General features: G+C 41.3%; 1 protein-coding gene across 5 annotated transcripts; it reads right to left on the bottom strand.

The window, feature by feature from the left end:
• Positions 1 to 189: 189 nt before the first annotated feature.
• Positions 190 to 21,649, bottom strand: vit (vitrin). Of its 5 annotated transcripts, XM_044214993.1 has the most exons (23): positions 21,176 to 21,649; positions 16,732 to 16,822; positions 16,424 to 16,489; positions 15,421 to 15,577; positions 15,194 to 15,327; positions 15,033 to 15,110; positions 14,254 to 14,454; positions 13,662 to 13,706; positions 13,205 to 13,243; positions 13,057 to 13,107; positions 11,611 to 11,673; positions 11,015 to 11,077; positions 8,770 to 8,844; positions 8,038 to 8,103; positions 7,519 to 7,581; positions 6,054 to 6,116; positions 5,543 to 5,590; positions 4,846 to 4,911; positions 4,006 to 4,153; positions 3,818 to 3,921; positions 2,754 to 2,980; positions 2,160 to 2,673; positions 190 to 1,869 (listed from the first exon to the last, which is right to left on the bottom strand). In XM_044214993.1, the coding sequence occupies exons 2-23, from the start codon at positions 16,763 to 16,765 to the stop codon at positions 1,691 to 1,693; spliced, it is 2,484 nt and encodes an 827-aa protein (XP_044070928.1). In that variant the 5' UTR covers positions 16,766 to 16,822; positions 21,176 to 21,649; the 3' UTR covers positions 190 to 1,690. The 5 variants fall into 5 exon arrangements, with proteins under 5 accessions (XP_044070928.1, XP_044070930.1, XP_044070929.1 ...); XM_044214995.1 differs by lacking the exon at positions 11,015 to 11,077; XM_044214994.1 differs by lacking the exon at positions 7,519 to 7,581 and having other exon boundaries at positions 21,176 to 21,648.
• Between the last annotated feature and the right edge of the window lie 812 nt (positions 21,650 to 22,461).

The following is a 22,461-nucleotide window of genomic DNA, read 5'->3' on the forward strand; positions in this document are numbered from 1 at the left end:
TTCTAAGCAGATTTATGGACTTTTATTCACAATGGACATTGAGATAATGATATCCACAGAAAGTACAAGTCACACTGAATCTAAAAATATGTATGTCATTTATGTGTGTTCGACTGAGTTAAGAATCCGAGTGCGATTTTTGGCACAAATTGCGGCAATTGGATCAACAAAAGATTCAGGAGAAAGCCATTTTAAGTTCTCTTCATTTTCTTTATTTTATTAAAAATTGCAAAAAAAAATTATTGATCAATTATCTGACCATTATTAGCGGAAGATCTTTAATATGCATATGTACAAACAGGACAAAACAGGAAGAAAATCATAAATACTCTTTCAACAAAACTGAGAAATGCCTGCAATGTTAGAAGCAACCACACTATTAGAAAACGAGTGATGAGATGAATTGCTCTCATTCCAGAGAAGCAAATTCATGATCTGCCATCACTCTATACAGAGATATACAAGCTCCTCTTTCCTCATTTCAGTCCACTTCTTTGTTCCGTGTTGCTGTTTTGCCTTTCACGTCCACTTGTTGGTTGCACATAAGCCTCATTTCAACTACCACTTATACCAACAGCACCATAGTCTTTGAGAGGAACTTTAACAATGTCCCTACTATCAAATTTCTCCTATTAGGAAGATCAAAATGCACCAAATTCTAAGAAAGTATATCCTCTTTACAGAGAATTATATAAAAAGCACCATATTATTAAGTTTATGAAGTAGGTTAAGCCATTAAAGGAAGTGCTAGGCATGCTTTAAATCTACATTTCTCTGCAAGGACCATATCCCAGTAAGGTAGCTTTATATATCATTTTGGTACCACTTCCCAATAAGGCACCCTTTATGAAGGTTCTATAAGTTGTACTTAAGGGCTTTATTAATGTTGATGAATTATTTACTACTGCTTTATTGAAGAACAGCTTTTTGGTTGCGAAAGTTGTGAAAAATCCCTTTGGCTTCTCCAGCATGTCGCTTACTTTTAAAAGCTTGCAGTTACAAATTCAATCCATCAAATCAGCAGTTAGTGAACGCTGAAAAGTTGTTAACAAATTAATTTTGATCTACATGTTATGTAGCTCTTTTCCAGATGGTCAGAGGTCAAATGGTGCATTGGAGAGGTTTGCATGATGAACTAAAAAAAGCTAAAAAGACAAATAGGGGTTTCATGCCAGAGGAGGATTAACACCATCTAAGGGGATATTTCACAATCTGGCAACCCAAATGTTGTTCTGATTAATAGCTTATAACTTATCTATAAAGCATTAGTAAATAAGTTATTAACATTAATAAAACCCTTTGTTACGAGTTATAAACCCTTTACACACACTTATTAGTTCCATTATTAAATGATTAGGAATACTCTGTTCTTTTTATGGCACCAACAGAGAACAAGTGGCACCACAGTGTACATGAGATGTCAATATGTCACTGTGTATGCAAACCCTTTACCATTAGCACCATCTGTATATTTGGGGCCGAATGCTAATTCACTTTAAGATTTGTTTTGTCCAAACCCACAATCACCTCACCTAAATTCAAACCCCCTCCCTGTTCAAATATGGGGCACTGCAGCCAATCCAGCACCGCCATCTGGGCAACAGAGTGAGTAAATTTACAATCAGTGCTCTGTTAAGACAGCCCAAGATCACAATGTCACTCTCTACACCTCCCCTCCGCCCGTCCGCCCTCAGTTTCTGGGCTGGGAGTTGAACTCCTGGCAGATGTTGTGGATGATCTTGGGTACAAATTTGTAGAGGTTGTCAAACTCGTCCACGAAGAAGGAGTGCTCCTTGTCGGGGTCTGTGGCGATGTACTCCAGCTCATCCTGGGCTGCCCAGGCAATGCCGATGGAGTAGGCGATCACACCTAGATCACAGGAAGGGACAGCAGATTACACACACGGGCCTCACATATGTTTGTCACATCAAACACACACCAGAGGAAACTACTTTTTGTATAATTATATTGTTGATTCTGGCTCAAAGCCTTTTTCTGTTGAGGAGCTAAAGTTTTTAGATTATTATCATGCATTTTGTTATTTTATTTTGTGAGGATTGAAAATGTTTTTAGATGCAAGGACATAACCACTGCTTGACTTGACCTTATCTGCCTAAAATCTCCTTATTTTTCAGATTCTGTTGTGGTTGACCTCTAACCTTGGCGATGGACAGCCAGTGCAGGTGCCCTGACGTCATCGTAGGAGCGCCCATCTGTAATGACCATCATGATCTTGCGTTTGTTGGGCTTGGATTTGCTGAAAAGCTGCTCTGCGGCGTAGGTGATGGCAGCACCAGTGCTGGTCCCGCCGCTCCAGTAGTTGATGCGTTTGATGGCATTCAGTAGCTCGGCCTTGTTGTTGTACTGGCCGAAGGCAAACTCCAGCCTCTGCTCGTAGGTGTACTGGACAGCTCCGACCCGTGTGTCGGTGTCAGAGATCTCAAACTCCCGCGTGATGTTGGCCACAAACTGCAGCACCGTGCGGAAGTTGCCAGTTCCCACGCTGCTGGAGCCGTCGATGACAAAGGCGATGTCGTTGGCGTTGAGGCAGGTTTTGCTGCACACCAGGCGGTCTGTGTCACACACTCTCTTCACCAGGGGCTGCACAGCCTTCCTCAGAGAAAACCAGCTGGTCACGGGCAGGGAGAAGAAGCCGTTTGTACGACACACAGCCTGTGGGACGAAGGACACACTTTGTTTCAAGCTGGCGTGTTTTAATGAAGCACTGACACACCTCTGTGACAATACTTCACCTTGTCAACAAAGTTGGTCTCAACCAAGTTTTGTTTCTCGTTGTCATCAGGGCCCTCGATGGTGACGAAGAAAATGTTGATGCCAGACTCCCGAGCGAGCCGAGATGCCTCCTCCACCTTGTCTGTGGGCCAGCCGTCCACCAACACCACAGCCACGTTAGGAGCTCCCCCTCGATTTCCACTGGCTTCACTGAAGTACTGCTTGTTGATGTAGGTGAGGGCCTTTCCTGTCAGTGCACCAGGTGGCAGCAGGGAGACAGTTAAAATGATGCTACATCCACTTTATATCCAAGTCTGTGGTTGAAATGCAGGAATGCATTCGGGAAAAGACAAGTTGAGGAAGTAGAACCAATATGTTATTCACAAAAGTTGTCACTCAACAAATGAATAAATATACACATGGACTGTAGAATATGAAATGAAAAATATAAAAGTGCTCATTATGTACATTTAATGGACTGAGATTTTTATATAATAACTACTGTATGCCATATAAAAACTTTACATAGCCGGTCTATTTTGTATGTCTCTGTACAAAGAGTGTTGCTTTGACTGTATGTCATTACAAAAATAGTGATATCCCATCATTTAGTCTGTCATGGTCTTGTTGGTGGAATGGAGAGGCTCTGTTGGAGACTATAGAAGCTTTTACACCCACTCACACTGTTGTATGATTAGAGAGCACTTCTGAGCAAACACAAACAACACTATTTATATGTGAATGCAAAATTTAGCAAGTCATAAAGACACATGTGGCAGTGGATACATGCTGACGCACCAAGCAAAGTGGAAAAACAGCACTTGTCCTCTGAAAGCCGACCCCCATGGGCTGGTAAAAAATGCCAAACCAAATGCTTTTTGGTCAGAGCAGAGGAAAAACACGGCTTACAGAAGCAGGACTGTAATTATGTAACAGTGTCTCGCAGCAAATTTAGATTTAATTCCATCCTTGCATGTGAAAATGTGCCTGGGTAGTAAACCTTGTGATAATGGCACCCCTTTCACTTTCACACTTGTGTTTGTAGGCATTTACTGTAGCTGGCAGCTAACAGCGGGTCACTCACCCACATTGGAGAGGCCTCCCTTCTGAACAACCTTATCTATGGCTGACCTCACCTCTCTGGAGTTGGAGTAAGACTTCAGACTGATCTCTGTCACAGGGTCATCCCTTCAGACAAAACAACAAGCAATCACATTGTGTTTTCTTATCTAAAAATGGTACATAGTAAGACAACAGGAATAGTGAGGTTACCCATATTGAATGAGGCCCATCATGGGTCCAGCTACACCCACATTGATGGCCTGGGCCACCTCAGACAGGAAGTCCTTCTGGATCTTAAAGCGCCTCTTCCCAATGCTCCAGCTCCCATCCATCAGGAAGGCCAGGTCCACCTTACAATCTGCAAACACAGGACACGCCACAAGGTTACAACAGATTCAATAATGTGTTTGGTAATACATTTTTAATCAGTTAAAGCCATAATGTGTGAAATTTTTATGCCCTGCAGCAGCAGTAGCAAAAAGGTCAATGTGGCAGATATTAAAGGTGCCTTGTGTAGTTTTTGACCACTGGTAGTGGTTTAGAGCAATGTTTTTACCTGTGGGCACCCGTTTTGTTTATGTCGTGCATGCGTACAAGCACATGGGTGATGTGTTACGCATTCCTGCCGATGGCTTCCTGCTCTTTCATTGATTGACAATTGGTGTCGAAACATAGCAATGAGCTAGCAAAGGCAGGGAAGACTGCTAGCTAGCAAACATGTATGCAAACAATGCGATTTAATGCAGTTCAAAAAATTGTCTTTGCAAATGTTTTATGAGGAAGGAAATCCATTCAACACATTTGTTAGGACTCAAGGAAACATACAATGTGTTTTAGTGAGAAACACTGAACGTGAACATTACAGAAAAAATTCTACAGGGTACCTTTAATGCACGCCACAGATTTTGGCGCGGGGACACTGGAATGAATACTCTGCACCAATTTTCACTAGGATTGTCAAAATCTTTGGCGATAACTCATAATTTGAAAGATACAATAATAAAAATAAATTCTATGCATAGTGGTATTAAAGAAGTATAAAGGACATACTTGGGTCTCCCTGTGACACAGGCTCAGGTGCTCTGGGTACAGGTTCTTGCTCCCTCATGTTGAAGCCTGAAAATCAAGAAACACACAAGTCTTTAAAGCATAATTCTGCTATTATGCTAATATCTTTAGGCTTTATACTGTAAAGAAGACTTTTCAATTTGTGTCCTTTAATAATCACTGACATATGCATTCTCAAAATTATAAAAAACCTGATCCCATCCTATTTAATCATACAGCATTCATATGGGATGATGATGAAGATTCAATTGACAATAATCATATTTTCACCATCTAGGGCAATTTAATCATGTGTTGTCAAGGAAATATATCTTCCTAAATTTTCTACTCTCTTACTACAAAGAAAGAGAAAATGTCTACTTTTGCAGAAGCAACCTGAAAGCTTGTTTGGTGCACTTTCCACTGAACAAGGGACATTTGCAGCCGTCCACTTTCCAGATATCCCAAATCTTAGCCAGTATTTGTTGTGGCAAAAGTTATGCCAAACAGGAACTGATTTTATCCTCAAGCAACCATGCCATTTGACTCCAAATCCCTACAATTACAGGCTGAGCAGAAACCCAGATGCTTTTCCTTGGATAGCCTTGGTTTGGTTGGTTACTTACAGTCAGAAGTGAGGATTTACTGGCAAAGTGACTCGTTTGGGGGGCAGAAAAAGGAGTAGTGCAAGCCATCTCACCTGATTCATAAAGGTTTGGTTCTGGCTTCCAGGCATCCACTGGCTCCACTGCATAGATGATATACAAGCTCAGCATTAGCACATTTTTATCACAAAGCAGCAAGTAACTAATTAACATCACCTATCAATATAGCTCTACAAAAAGAGGTTTCTTGATCTCTTCTTCAGTGTGGCAGCCCCCACCCACCCTTTGGAACTCTCTCCAGCCAGTGATCCGCAATGCTGCATCTTTGGACATTTTCAAAACACTCCTGAAAACCTACCTCTTCACCAAGACCTATGGACTTAATTAACTCTGTTATCCCCGGCAAACATTGCTACTATCATTTTATGTTCTTGTGTTACTTGTTTTGACTGCCTTTCTACTGTAAAGTGTCCTTCGGTCCCCTGAAAGGCGCTATAAAAATGCAAGCTATTATTCTAATTATTATTATAAATGGAAAATACTTCTGCTCTAATCAGAATTAAAAAGATAAAGCAGGTGTCTGTAGCCATGGTAACCACTGCTCACCTCTAGTATGGGTTGTATCGAATGGCACTTTCCGGTTGCCATCTGAGTCAGTGGAGCGAGGCACTAAAAGTAAAGACATCAGTGATGACAGAATGTGACACATATGAAACAAATGTAAAGACACCATGGCATTACAGCCCGCTCCCACCGGCTCCATGTTTCATTGGGTTAATTGTGTGGTGGCATTTTTATGGTGCATGCTGGAAATTGCTCAGTCACTCGCTTTTCCAAACCGTGTCCCTTCTACTTAGATTTGGAGACTCGGCTGTGTCATCAAACAGATGGAACCATGGCCTGTAATCTGAAAGTGAGGGCTTTTTGCGTGCCCTTTTGTGTCTTGTCAATGGGCCATATTGTAAATGGTTTGTATTTTTTGTGTGAAAGCTGTGACTGAAAATAAATAAAATATGTTTTCCTTTCAAAGACCTTAAGGGAATAGTTTTGGGAAATACGCTTTCTTGCCGAGAGTTAGATGAGAAAATCGATACTACTAAGTATGGACTAGGACCATTATTAGCCTAGCTTAGCATAAAGACTAGAAGCAGGGTGAAACAGCTAGTGTAGCTCAGTCCAAAGGTAAAGACTTGTCTACACAGGTGGTGTTTCAACCGTGTTTTTCAGTTGTCTCTCGCACGCTTCTATTTTAATCAATACAGCTGTCTGACGTGTGTAGCCCCAACCCAAAGTGTATTTTCACTCTATTTTCTTCTGTTTTACGTGCTTAACTACAGTGATTGTGTGCTGGGCTCTAAGCGCTGTCAAAACATGGATGATGTACTATCAATGCTGTGCCTGAACGCATCCTGTGTAGACAAACGGTGGACTGAGCTAAAGCTGCTACTGCTTTGCTAACGTGTTGCTTTCACTACACAGCCTGTGTAGATAAAGCCTACTAATAAACTTGTTATTTCTTTTGTTAAATTTGTACAAAAATCAAAGTGTAAAAACAATATGTAGGTGGATTTTGTAACTTTCAGACAGAGCCAGGCTACAGGCTGTGTACCCCTGTTTCCTGTCTTTGTGCTAAGCTAAGCTAACTGGCTTCTGGCTGTAGCTTCATATTTAACTCTCGGAAAGAAAGCACATAAGCATATTTCCCAAACTGTCTAACTATTCCTTTAAGTGTCATTGCCAAATTCTGAGCGTGTATAAATTCCTTTTATTATTTACTTTAGGGTATTCTCCATATAACTTACCGAATAAGGCAATGTGCAATGTGTAAAATGACAATGGCACAACCAATTTAATTTAAACACAGGACTAAAAGTAGTCCTGTGTCAGAAAATAAAATGGGAATAACATGAGTGTGGTCATATATGGGAAGTTGTGTGAAGTGTTGTGTCACTGAGAGAAAACAGACAAACAGGTTTTATATCTACAGAATCACAATCCATTCTTATGACAGTATAAAACCTGGAACCCAGGAATTGTTAGTTCCCAATAAATAGAATAGAAAAACACTTACGGTACGGTCCAAAGTTATAAAACCAGCGCTCATATTCTGAGATATCAGGCCTGTGATCCCGAGCTAGAGGAGGATGTTGTGAAACCTGTTAGTATTCCCACAATGAACTTCAGAGGGAAAAGCACACATTTCCATGGTTGTGATTGGTCACATATTCTTCCCAACCAATCCCAGACCAGTGAAAACAATGGCTTTGTGCAGAATTATCACCTCACAGTGTCTCTCTCTCACATGCACAAACGATAAACCTGTCCTATGCTCTTCTCTTCCACACTTCACAGGAATCTCTCATATGGCAGGCAGATGGCATGTAAACACAATGTCCTGAGAGACACGTTGCATGTACTTACAGATGGAGCCAATTCAACACATACATGGTCAGCAGATACCTAACTGTATCAGTCACACAAGCATGCTGTGTTTGGACATGCAACACAAATGGATACAAAGTGTAGTAACCTGCTGCTCTGAAGGGGGGCAAACTGTCATGCTGCGTTGCCTTCGAGGGAGTTGACTTACCTGTAATCTCAGGTGTGTCTGTCTCACTCCACGTGTATCCTGAGTCTGGAGCTGCATAACTAACATCTGAATGTACAGCAGAGAAGGTGGAGGCATCAGCAACTACAAGGGTTATTAGCTCAATGCTTCCTTAAACTAATGACATTCCCATCAGCCTCTGCTAAATTTTGTATTTAGTGCTAATTAGCAAATGTTAGCATGCTAACACAGGTGGTGGTGAACATGGTAAACATTATACCCGCGTATTAGCATTGTCATTGTGAAAGATGGATGTATTATAAGAAGACTCTCTCTTAATACATCCATGTTAGTGTGCTCACGTTAGCCTTTAGCTCAGTAGAGGTTAAGTTAACTTGACACCTTAATCTAATAGTATGATACAACATGTGTTTGGGACCATGAACAACCAGAAATAAGATAACTTATCATATTCAGTCATTTATTTGCAACCTAAAATGCTTCATTGCAAAACCACATATTTGTCATTGGATTAATAAATTAAAAGATTGTAGACTTACAATTAGAAATATGAAAAGCTTTTTGAGCATGGTCATCGTAACACCTACCTTATCAGAAACCATTTTATTATATATAATATTGCACCAATACCATTCAAAAGTGTTGAATGGTATTGGTGAAAAGTCAGTTTTAACATTAAAGAAGACATTTACATTCAAATTAGAATATTTTCATGAATTGTTAAAGAAGGATGATCTATTTTGTATTTGGTACCTGCTGGTTGTCGTGCACCAGGGAACCAATCAGAACGAGGAAAGGAGGGGGGCGCCCAATCCCTTCTGGGAAAAGCTGTGCAGGGGAATATTAGAAAGCTGCGTTCAGGACAAGCAACAAGGAGGAGCATACTTGTGACCTCCACTAACCCTGCCACGTTATTAGTGGGGTATGCACAAGATGTTCAGCCTTGAGTCAGACACTAAACATACAGTAGTCACTCAGACAGACAGTGACTGAGCGACTAGAGGTTGTTTTAGTGAAGTTTAGCCCCACTCTTTCTACCTGCAGGGTAGAGAGACAGAGGAAGCACAACTCTCTGAGAAAAGGTGTTTCTCATTTTTCTGTTTTCTACTTGCTCCTCTTGGCATCACAATTTGTTCACATAGAGTCAAAGTTGTATCTTATAACGTGGCAAAAACATCAGGCAGTTTAATCGACCAGACTCTTGCATGGCTCAAGGTTAATTGAAATGTGATTGAACACTAGAAGCCCAAACAGCTGAGCAAAACCATAACAGTGCATCACCTCTGTCTAAACTGACTGCGCCATGACAACACACTCCAGTTAACCCCTCCCCGTGGTGGATAGGTAGCTTACACAAACACACAGCCTGGGCTCTGTGGTTCCCATCCTGTGACAGCTAGTGAGCAGGGCCTTTGTTGACTGGGACGGGCTGGGAGAGTCCAGCCAGCAGCTCAGCGAAGCGTGGGAGTATTATTCTAAAGTTGATGTCAAACCGGGGACAGTGTAGATAGTAGGACACAGAGATTAGCCTAATCTGCTGCTGGTCAAAGGCACAACACTATACAGCAGACAGTAGTGTTGTTTTTTCTGATGAAACAGGTGCTTTAAAAGGATTGAGTTTAACTCTCCTGATCATAGCCACCTCAGTGATCACTGCGGCCAAAAAGTCAGAGCAGGATCGGGGATACTGATCCAACTCCTTGGGTTGTAGTTCACTCAGTCTGCAATATGTCTGAAGGAACATTGGTAATTGCAATTTCTCTGAAAGTCATAAAATAAATTTGTTTGCATTTTAACACCCTACAGAATCTCAACATCATTTACAGCGGGTTTTCATGAACCTTTGTGGTTGTTAAGTGGGCACATCTCACAAATGCGAGGCTAAACTGGATTGTAACATTTCCAGAAAGCTGAGCAATAAATTCAAACATCTGTTTGGGGCAGCCGAGTGGCAAAGAGAGTGGGGAGAAGACCCTTCAACTCATAAATGTCTGCAAGCATCCACCCTGCTGGAGTGTCCTGGAGTAAAACACTGAATTCCTGCCGGCTCCAGGGGCGCTGCTATGTAGCTGATCCTGACCTCTGACTTCTGACCTCAAGCTTAAAGAATTTCCCTAAGGGGATAAATAAAGTATCACATTTTACACACATATTATCCACAAAGTGCCAATCTGAATAGCTGCTCTCTGCACCGATTAGATACTTTACACTTAAGTCTCAGCAGAAACAGGTCAGTCAGATAAATGATGCACTAGCTCACACTGCATTCTAGAAATCATATAATACAATCAACCATCATTTAAATGGATATAGTTCTGTCTTATTTTAGGGATCCATGGTTTTACATTCCACAGAAGCGAAAACAGAAGTGCATTCCTCAGTGAGCCAAACCTAGCCTGGTTTGAATGGCGAGAGCTTTCTATTCTTGACAGGCTGGAGAGTGGACCCAGATCCTGCAGCGCTGTGGACTGGGTCATACGGCTCTCTGGGAGCAGCACCAGGCAACCCGGTGCTTCTGCTTTCATGTCTCTCTCCTTCTCTGCAAGCATTTACAAGGGAGGGGTAGAGGCCAGACCAGATGGTATCTGTCATAAGATGTTATTAAAGCATTGACAGAGTGCGTTTCTCATCGTGGTCTTATCTAAAAGAGAAAGTTGAGAGTTTGCTGCTGTCTCTTTGCGAATAGTGGAGATACAGCACAACATGAATTCAGGACAATGATATCACATCGTCACATCTTTGAGGCATATCACCATAATCACTGCTCGTTAGGTACAGTGAAAGTCGTAATTGCATTTCTGCTCGTCGTTTATAGAGGACTGGTCACGCATTGAACCACAACATCCCACAGAAACATTAGTGCTCCTTTATAAAACATTTCAGGCTTTATTTGTCCCAGTCGTTCCCCTGTTTGATCAGACCTGTCTACTTATCTATGTCCGTGAGTGTGTCTGCTAGTGTGTTTGAGGACTCTCACTCAGGGTTTGGAGATACTTACCAGGGTTGGACTGGCTCATGGTTGGAGTTCGCTCGGGTGGGGCTGGCTGAACCCTGTTAAAAGCTGTTTGTAGCAATGAGAAACAGGCAGAGAGAATAACAGAGGAGAAGGAGGGGGGGCAGAAGAGAGCTTCATGTGGGGGGGGGGGCTCCATCCACAAATGCAGCCCAGCTGTTTTGCTTTGAGTGAAGTTGAAGGCATTTTCTCCGCAGCATGATATCAAAAAACAAAAGGATATATGCTGTGCATATTTACAGGCCTTAACTTGCCTTCATTTGCCTCTTTTCATCTCAGAAAATGAAAACATGAATAAGAAGATGTGCCTGATGACAGAGAACAGTGGTTATCGTGAAAGGAATGTTAGCTGAGATGCTTGATGGAGTGGATTAGTGGTGACCCTGGGGTGAAGATCACAGGGGCTTATGGGTGTGGATACGAGGGTCGGACTTACAGCGGTCTGCGTCTCCTGGATTCTTGTTCCAACAAAGACATCTGTCTCCCTGACCTGCATTCCCTGTCAGTCCCACCATGCCTATCTTTTTGTTACTCTGTTTTTATGTGTGTGTGTGTGTGTGTATGCTAATGATGAGGCTGACCTGGGCCAACTGGAGAAGATGGCTGTCTCCTGATAGCTGACCCTGCCTCTGGTCTACGCAGACCTGGGACCAAGATTGGGAGACAAATGTATTATGAGACAACATGAAATAACATTCATCTGTTGATCTGCACAGGCAGATAAAAGACTATATATTGTATGATGACCGTAACAAATTGCACAGTGATACAGTGTGTTCATTTTGTAATGGAGAAAAGAGAAAATGATACCAGTTTGGATGGCAACTTTAGTACTGATGAACATGAGCATCTCTAGAACAAAAGTTTAAATCAGATCTGTGCAACAAATGTGATCATTGATGACATCAAGATTAACTGGCTGGAGATTCTCCTTTAACAGTTATTGTAGATAGATTGGGTGATCACACAGGCAAATGATAATTGTTTTATAGTAGCACTGAAGTAGAAAGTATTCCCATACGTATTGAAAAATGTCTCATATTCTCAGATTTCCAATTTTATTGGTCATGCTAGCAGTGTGGCTCTAGGAATGGCAATGTCAGTTTGTCGGTCCACCACTTTAGTCCTGACTGAATCTCAATAACTTTTGGATGGACTGCCATTAAATTTGGTTCAGAAATTCATGGTGCCCTGAGGATGAATCCTATAATGACTTTGGTGATCCTCTGATTTTTCATTTAGCACCACCATCAGGACAACATTTTAATTTGTCCAATCCTTTGGTTTATAACCAAATACCTGCAAAGCTAATGGCATTCCCATCAGCCTCAGCTCTAATTTGTGTTTTGTGCTAATTATTAAATATTAGCATGCTAACACGCTACAATAAGATGGTGAACATGGTACAGACTAAATATCACTGGATTTAAAATTGACTCAGTGTGAGTGTTAGTTGTATATTACTGTTGGGTTACTGGATCCTTGTCTTGGGTGGTTTTCTACCGATGGGTACTGGGTGAAGTTAACCTATTATTGCGTCAGTGCTATATGCTATAGTGTGTGGACATTACCTGCTAAACATCAGCATATTAGCATTGTGATTGTGAGCATGTTAGCATGCCGATGTTAGCATTTTAGCACAGCCAAGTACAGACTCACAGAGCTGCTAGCATGGCTGTAGACTCTTGTTAAAAATTCATTCTCACTGAAACATAACATTATATTCAAGTGAAAATGGTAATAAATGCCTGCTAATACAGACTGAACATAGCTGAATCCTATAATTCAGTGGTATTTTACTTTAAAGACAACAGAAAAGAAGTTGGGCTTCTCCAGAACAACCTGGTCCGGCCCTGCAATGGAAGACTAGTAAAAGTCTTTCAAAGCAGCTGTACACATACAAAGCAGAGATGCCATACAGAGGTTATGTATGTCAGTACAAAAGAAAGACAGAGGAAAGAGCAAATGTTGATACAATCTCTGGCTAAGGTAGATTGAAAAAAGACACATCAGGAAGCTTGGTTTACCTGCACTGGCACGTTGTGGGAATCTGTTCGGATAGGCACTTCCTCTGAATACTTTGAAGAAATGCCATGGTTTAGTTAAACTTGACTTGTTATATGTGGTGTACAGGACTTTCAAAGAGCTGCAGAATCAGAGAGAGTATTGACATACCTTGGCTGAAACTCTTTCCTTGACCATTCTGTGACTGTCCTGTACCAGTGTTGAGAATAAAAGAGTGTGGGCAAATTCAGACAAATAAAATTGTAATGTAAATTCAACATAGTTTTGGATTTAGTATAAACCAATAGCCCAGGTCATGGCCTTACTGTTTTAAGTTGTTGGCTTAAAACAAGTTAACTGAACTGACTTATTAAATACACAAGTTGTGTCGTTGCTAAAGACAAACTTGCTTTGTAAACAGGACCGATACCTTTAATCCAGAATACATGAAGAATCCCGATGCACACTATTCCCAGAGGACTGGTGTGAAGCAAACACCCCATGATGTAAACACATGTTCCTTCACATCCCAGTGTAAAGCAACACTGCCGCATCCCCTCATGCCACCAAAAAAAAAAACAAACAAAAAAAAAACCTTGTTGACCCCTGTTTGCTTTGTTTCACTTACTTGAACTTGCGGCTGCCACAGAGGCGAGGTATGGGTGACTGCTGCCTAGATAGAAGAAAGACAAATGGGGTGCCAGTATGGAGAGGGGAGAGATAATGTTACAGAAAAATGAAGGAGAGAGAAATGGTTGGTAGGTTGTCTGGCACACAGCCCATCTCATGTACACACATACCTTAAGATACTGCAGCATTGTCTACTCACTGTAGCTGCATTTCTATCCAAAACAGGGCAGATGACTCACAGTAATTACCATCTAATAATGTTTTCATTTAATAAGAGTGATGAATGGTCTGGTGATCAAGTGTACAGTTAAGTCAGTCAGTGAGTCAAGCAACTGAACAGCACCGTAACTTCATCACAGACCAGCTGTAATTTGTCATAATTGCAGTTGTGACTTGTAATTACCAGCTGCAATCATTCATCTTCATCACTCAGTTGCACACAAATAAAGGCTTGTTCTGGCAAACAGCATTTCTAGCTACAAGCTGTTAATGTTGTTAGTTAGATGTCAGCTAAGCGGCACACCGGTTTTTTTGTACATGTATGTATTCAAAAATTATGTATGATTTATGTGTATGTTTGTTTAAATCACCTGCATCCCTGACTTTATGGACAGCAGCTCGAGCCTTGATAGTAGAGGGTGGTGGTGGGGGTGTAGTGGTAGTGGTGGTGGTGGTGGGAGCCAGTGTGGTGGTGGTGGTGGTGGGTTCAGGGGTTGTAGTTGTGGTGGGTTCAGGTGCTGTTGTCGTAGGCAGCGCTGTGGTGACCGCAGGGGATTTGGCCTCCCTTTGACCTGAAAGGAGACGACCGATGAAGGCGGTCGTGTACAAGACGGATGGACGGGGAGGAAGAGCGTCTACAGTAACCGCTGTGTAGTAATGCATTCTTGACATTCTTCACCAGACTGCAGCGCTTCAACTCCTCATTCAACCTGAGCGTAGTTCAAAATGCCAGCACAGGGACGTCTAATAACCTTTTGTCTCGCACTGATCTGGTGATTTGTAGGCCAAAAGATGTCTAGATGTCTGGGTTACATTTAACTTTGTTTCAGCAGCATTTCAATGACTATATTTCAATGTGAAAAAAGTCCTAACTATATGCTAAAATATAGTGAATGTTGAAATAATGATTATATGTAGTCTAGACATCTAACAACCTTTCACTTTTTAACCAAATTTCACTCAGTTTGAAGCTAGATGTCTAGACATCTTTTGAGTTACAAATCAGTGCTTACTGGCTCCTAATCAGATTGTCCTGTCATTGTGAAACACTGGGCATCCGCCAATCCACTCAATGACAAACTAAATGTAATTAACTAAAATTCATATTTACATAAAAGATGCATTTCTGTAAAAATAACCCTCCTCTCACTTGTTTTCACGTAGGTTGGTCGGGAAGGGACGTAGTCCAGAGTAGATGGATAGATTACTCCTTTCTTGGGCTTCCCCACTGAAACACAACAGAGCCAGCTGTTGGTTGGAGGGCTAATTCTAAAGAACTGTGATTAACATTGTTTGCTTCATCATTAATACCTGACACAACAAACGACTCCCTCCACTTAGGTAGAGACAGAGAGCGCACTCCATTGGAGTTGCTGCCTTTGTAGATGTTCTGCCCGGCCATCTTCCTCACTATCACCTTTCCTCCTGTGTTGGTGATGACGCCACTGTGGACACAACATTGTTAAAAGCAACTGTTAAAAAGACAGTTTTGGCATCTCACATGAGCTTTATTTCACATTCTTCACTCCACTGTTAACCTGTGGATGGCTGCATTGCAGATGCTGGAGATGGAGGCGAACACGCCTGTCCCATAGACTTGCTGCTTTGTCTCCTTACAGTGTGCAGGACATTTGGCTATGAACTCTGGGAGATTGATCTTCCCTGCTCTGACATCACACTCTATGGCTGGAACAACTGTGGAAGGAAGAAGAAGAAGAGCACGATGGTTCAAGACAGGATTTTAGACAGGTTAAGATTGTTTTTTAGATGTTGAGGCTACCTATAAGCATTGTTTCGACAGCACTGCAAACAGAGCTGAAAGAATTAGTCAGTTAATTAGTCGATTGACAGAACAATAATGTACAACTATGTTGATAATCAAATAATTGTAAGTTATTTTATTTTTCAAGCAAAAAGGCCATTCCCTAGGTTCAGCTTCTCAAATGTTAAGTACTGAATATCTATACATATCTATCTATATAGCAATTTGATGACATCACTTTGGGCTTTAGGAAATCATGATGGGCATTTTTCACATTCACTGGCATTTTATGGACCAAATGATTAATTGATTGATTGAGACAATAATTGTTAGTTGCAGCCCTAATTGCAACGACTATACTTCCACGTGTAGTTAGGACCTGCTTCACATTAAAATAGAATCAATGAAACGCAGGAGGAGCAATCGTTATATGTAAAAAAAATTTACTTTTCAACCAACTTTAGCCCAGTTTTAAACTAAATGTCAAGACACCTTTTGGCCCGCAAATCACCAAATCAATGCTAGCTGGGATTAATTCAGAATTAATTGCATTTTTTATATCATAAGATATATTTTTATATCATGTTATATAAAAATATCATAATTATTACATCTCATCATAAGATTTTGTTTCCAGCCTATAAATAAATATTGAAAGCTTTTATGTTACAATTTAGAAATTCAACATTTTTTGAATAAGTGAATGAAAAGAGAATGCAGTGAAGACAAAAACCCTGGGACTGACAGAGATTACAGGCTTGCTTGTTGATGATGTCTACCTTGCTTTGGTTTCTTGTTCTTTGATCCGTTAGGCTTGGCACAGCAAGCATAGGACAGGAGGAGCGCTGCGGGTGAGGCAGAGGGAGTTTCACATAATAGCAGACAAAGTAATATAATCATCAGTGTGTTTACTGTACACACAAGACCTCTATGACAGTGGACGCTGCTGTTTGATGGTGTGAATGCACAGAAAACTGATTCTGAAGGAGATAGCACCCAGAGTATTTTGGAAAAATGAAACATTGTTGTCATGGATGATATATTTAAAACCAGCATCCTTCTGCAGAGAGACAGACTGGTTGCTCACCGAGGCAGATGGCAGTGAGTGATGCTCTCATCATGATGGGTGGTGTGCTGGTTCAGCAGGTCAGCCAGGTGTCCTTGTATAACCACCCAACCTTAGAGAGAGAGGAGAAGCCGCAGAATCTCAATGTTCTTCTGAAACTAATTTCCTGCTTCCTGCTTACCCGCTGAAAGTTACTTTGGACACTTAAGTTAACATTTCTGAGTGTGAAGAGCGTTGTAGTGTCAGCTGGAAACAAGACAGAGTAAACTTGTGCCACTAAGATACACTTTCCAGAGATTTTTGGATAAATAGCAGACAGACTGTGGACTGTAACTTTCTGAATGACTCATCTAGCGTCCGTAAAGCTAATCAGGCATATTAAACATTTTGAAAACATTTATTGTAACTCACATTGTCGCACCTACTTCTAAGATCAGTCAGGTCAAATAAGTATTGTATTTCAGCTTAGCTCATTGTCTCTTGTTCTAATGATTTGGGTTACAAAAGGCCAAATGTATTTACTAATCAGAAGCTCCACAGCAAACATCTGGGCTCTGACAAAACGGGATGTAAGAGTCCTCCCTCTATCTATGGAGTCAGACTCAATTAGAGAGCACACACAGACATAATATAATATGTAAGGAATTGGGAACTGTGTTTAATCAGATGGCTTCTTTGTTTGACACTAACAACCACATCAAGCTGGATCCCAGTTTAAAATATAGTCTGTTTACAGTAGACAAAGAAAATGTATTTTTGTCTGTCATTCAGATTCAAAAGTTATACAAATGTAAAGACATAAATCAAAGTCGAAGCCTGTATTAACAGGAACGGAAGTGGGTCGCCAAGACGTCATTCCAAACGCTGCAGGTCTGTTGTAGTAATGATCTCACTTCTTCTTACACAGGTTGGAATTTGAACTAAATATGAGAGCTACCCCAGTCCCTGCTCTGCGCTAAGGTGAAGGGATGGAGCTCCTTACTGGGGAGGTGATGACTGAGGCCTCTCTGTTAACAGAGGAATGCTGTACCTCCCACAAGGGCAGTGTCACGTCTGTCACTACCGCCACACACCAGCAAGTTCAATCTGATCATGTGATCATACAGCGACATCTGAGGCAGGGTCAGATGTGATGCAATTCAGACTGATGTGTATGTTAGCAGTATGAAAACACAATGTAAAAATACACCTGTCTTATCTGAGAAATTGACTTATGACTATAAGATTGCCGGTTGGATACCAGGAGGATAAATCTGGGTGGGGAAAATCCCTACTGAGGTGCCCATGAGCAAGGCCTTTAACCTCTAACTGCTCCAGTGAGCTGCTCAGTGGCAGCTCACATGAAGTGTGAATCTTTTCATCTAACTCTCGGCAAGAAAGTGAATAAGTGCATTTCCCAAAATATTTAACTATTCCTTTAAAACTCACCACCTGTCTCCTAAACTATAACATCCAGTGTTGGATCTTCATCACATTGGTATAAAGCATCACAGTCCTGCCACGCTAGTAAATGTAAGTGTGCAGTGTAATCATGTACATTTTCACAATTACCTCCATCAGCTATTTCCATGCACAGTTCTCTATTGCAGCTTCTACATAATGTGTGTATGAGGTGCTGGTTGTGTATTGAAGTGCATGATTTCTCATCTAATTATGGTAGTTTTAGCATGAATACACACCGCAAACATAGCATATCATGTTAAGGTAAAATTTTTTATAGCTGCAGTTGGCAGTGATAGGACTTTCCCTAATGCGGCTCTACATTTTTATCTGACATTCATGAGCACTGACATGATTTTTCCAGTGTTGTGCTTTGACAGGCAGGTAGATCACTGCTGCACAGTCAGGACTACAATTTGTCCTCGCGGGGGAAGAGAGCTGAGGCTGGGAACAAGCTGGGACAGATATGTACATCTACAGTACAGGAGACAGACCTGCAGCATATGAGAGGTGAGTCAGCGCGCTTCATTGGAACTACAAAACTGATCTGTCATACACATGGGAGGACATCTAAACCGTGAACACCATGTTCCCCGATGTACAGTATAGCTACTTTTAGACTACAAATACTCCAAAAGAAGCCTTTGTTCAGTGACTCTGCTCCTCTGAAGAGTCCTTTAAGAGAGGAATGTGCAATGAAATGAAATGTGCAAAAAATTACAATAATTTGAGACTTCTTAATTTGTGTTCTCAGTGTGAGCCTGTAAATGCCTCCTTCTCAAAGCAATGAAATGCAGGGCAAATGATATCTTTTGACAAACACTGTGGGGAGTTTCCTGTACAGTAGATAATAGATCCTGAGGGGACTTGCAGAGACACAATCTCTCACCCACACACACATTCAACCTTAGGATCAAAAATAAACAAACAGAGACCGAGATCTTAGACAACTTTTCACATGCTCAGATATCTTTGGAGACGGGCCAATGTGTGGCTTTCACACTTGCTATTTGCCACGACCATAAATCACTGTATAGGTGCTGCATATCTTGCATACACCTGTGTTAAACTTTAGATGAGGCATGGGTTGTACCTATAGCACAGGTTCAGCTGGCCTCTACAGTGCCATCATGCTTTATTCGTCAGCAAACTGAGCATTTCATTTCTGCTGGGTGGGGACACAAATCAAACAAACTTTCAACATGCATGCTGACAATTAACTATGAGAAATTGTACAAAAAATAAGCAAAATGATTTCCACAGCCACTGCAAAGGATGAAAGGTTCTGTGCAGGGGCCTGTCACTTTAAAACCCAGCAGCTCAGACAGGTCACATAGTTTGAGGAATTAAAGCGCAATTCAATTCGGGATAACATTCTTACTACAATGTGGATTACACGCACAAAGCAACCTCAACTAAGATTACACAAGGCCAAGCTGTTTTGCGCAAAGCCTGGTGGTCTGCTGTTGCATGAACATTTTCAGCTCCTGCAGGATGCATAAGCACCAGAAATCTGATAATGCATGATAAAAATCACACCTGACAGGAGTGTCATAGGTATACAGTGGCTTTAATGCAAACAGGATGTACAGTAGCTGTCTGTGCCTATTTCAAAGGCCAGCATACAATGGGTTCTCAAAGCATGACCACACACACCTGTAACTGGTGCACCATAGCCTTAGAAGTGTTTGAAGGCATTTGATAATACTGATAATACACTGAAAATGTCATTATTTCACATTTTCACCCACTACAAGTTTTTTTCCATAAGTAATGGTGAACTTTAGGGCCATGCAGCTTCATGCCAAAATGACTGTATTTCAGTCTTCCTCAATTTCAGCAGCACCCACATTCCTTGTCTGGGGTGACCAGTGTAAATGCAATGAGGGTAAGCACTAAAGGGGACTGAGGCTTATTTGATTATCATGGCCAGCCTTGAACTTGGTTTCGCAGTGTTCCTGAGTGATGGCATGCCTGAAGTGAGACAGTATTTACACACACCCAGTGCCAGGGAGTGTTAAATCCCAGCATTCACAGGTGTCAGAAATGTACTGTAAGCATGTTAGATGTGCCAAGTGTTGTAGCAACAAGCCAACTAATGAACCATGGGAGAGATCAGACACACAGGAAAGCCAACATGTCTCTACAAGGTCATTTCTGTAGCCTTTTGGGCTGCTGCTGGGACAGTATTTGTTTATCAAGCACAGAACAGGCTGAATTACTTTAATTCTTGGCACCGGCTTCAGTGCAAGCCAGAGCCTGTAGTCTGCTGCTGGACATATTAGAGACCACCTGTGCTCTTTCAAACCATACAGAAATGTCAGAAAGAATACACAAATAAATGTCAAACACAATGTAAGAGAAGAAATGAGAAATAAAAACAAAAGCTGAAGAATTCACTTCTCAGGTTTCCTGCTTAATGTATTGGCAAAATGAATAATTTCAAAGTAAAAGCTTAGGCTAGATTGATAAAAAAATAAATAAAAGCTGGATCATTTTCCACAGATCAATACTATAATCAGCACTGAGAGGTTGTAGGCTACAGTATGAATGATCATGACATGGCTGAATTCATTCAGCTAAAAACCTCACTTTAGGAGGAAGAAAGGGGGTGTTTACTAGAAAAAAGTCAAAATTAAGAAAAATAAACAGAAAGTAAAACAAACATTGAATTTAAGCAGCGGTACGCTTATTTTGGGCAGCCTGTCAAATCTCACAAGCTCAGCTGAAATGAACCACTCATACATTGCAAAAGGAAAAGTTTAAAAAAATAAGTTAAAAACGCCCAAACCTCATATAGTGTTGGTTAAAACGCCTTACAGACCTGATTATGAAAAGTACTAAAATTCGCTTGGACTCAATTGAGATCAATTACGCGCAATTACGCATCATTTAAAAAAATGGATAATTCATTCACGCCACGCAGCAGCAGCAAACACAAAATCGCCAGTTCATATATGTGGAACTGATTTGTAGCTCTCTCCTCAAAACCCTCATCTCCGTAGAGCAATGAAGGTGGACTTACCTGCGAAGGTAAAATAGTCCTCCAGGCGTCAAAAACAAGTAATTCCCTGCGCTGGTTTTCCCGAATCCTTACTCTTTCATTGAAAAGCAATTTTGGACCAGCGGGCGTGTGTGTAAGCGCTGAACTGCTCCACCTGGACTTTTACTCCAGCATGATCGGAGCGCTCATTAAAAGTGGAGAACGGGACGGGGCCAGAGTTTCTCCTCTTTGCCCGTCCCACTTCAGGCACCCAGCTCTTCACCCAGAAGATCAGTAACCCGGGGCCGTCAGGAGAGGATGCAAAGACCTGGCACCCAACAACATAGCAGTGCAAGCATTATTTGTTTGTTTGCCTTTTTTTTTAGGACAGAAAAAACCAACACATATATTCATAGTTTTAGCATTCCCAAGGAGAGGATTTGTTTTACATTGGCACTTAAAGATGCATCTTTTCTGTTATGTAAGGGGGGAAACCGAGCTATCATTCTGGTTATCTGTTGTGCCATCCCATCATCTGACTGAGAAATTAAACAACCAAGAGGAGAGTGTAATCTCTCACCAGAGCAATCGCTCCTCCTCCACCAAGTAAACCAATCAACACCTGTTTGTGAAACAGACACTTCAAGTCACATTCACTGTCACTTGGGGGTTTGTGGCTTTTATCTGCAGTTGTGGTCTACAGTACATGTGCACCCTCACAGCCCCTCCTAACAAACACACACACTTATCTGTTGGTTTATGCAGATTGGCACACAAGCTGCTGCTATTAAACACTATATGGATGGTAATGCTGAAGCCATTTTGATTTAGAGGTCTTAAGTGCTGCTGTAAAAGAGCTCATTGTGCGTGTGATTATCGTTTTTTGCAGAAACCACCTCAGGAACTTTTTTTTTTAAGATTAAACCTTCATGGCGAAAGTAGATAATTGCCCATTGATGTTGCTAGAAAAAAAAAGATCAGGTGCTATTTCAGGGTTGCTCATTTCTCTTTCAACAATACCATTAGTTTGAAAGCTTGTCAACAGAAAAAGTTGTCCTAATTCACTGCACCCGTGGACCAGTGGAAGAGTTTTCACAGTTTTCTGTAAACATAAAACCACCCTGCTTCCTTTAATGAAAACCTTTGTTCCAACCTGATTTTCGCTGACTGACATGATGATACTTTAATGAATGGAGATGTAAACTGACACATATCTACAGTCAGATGGTACTTGATAAGGAAGTGTAGTCTGGCATCTCTCAGGGAATGTGGGATATATGGGAGATCTGATGGCATGAGTGCCCTCAGGGGCAGCAGGGGAAATGGCA

This window comes from Siniperca chuatsi, linkage group LG11, assembly GCF_020085105.1.
Source record: "Siniperca chuatsi isolate FFG_IHB_CAS linkage group LG11, ASM2008510v1, whole genome shotgun sequence".
In the NCBI taxonomy this organism is placed as follows: domain Eukaryota; kingdom Metazoa; phylum Chordata; class Actinopteri; order Centrarchiformes; family Sinipercidae; genus Siniperca; species Siniperca chuatsi.

Coding starts and splice junctions, on each gene's coding strand:
- vit (XM_044214993.1), bottom strand. CDS start 16,765: ATGATGAGAGCATCACTCACTGCCATCTGCCTCG. Junction 13,707..14,253: donor CCATAAAGTCAGGGATGCAG/GTGATTTAAACA, acceptor TCTTCTATCTAG/GCAGCAGTCACCCATACCTC. Junction 11,078..11,610: donor ATCTTCTCCAGTTGGCCCAG/GTCAGCCTCATC, acceptor TGCTACAAACAG/CTTTTAACAGGGTTCAGCCA.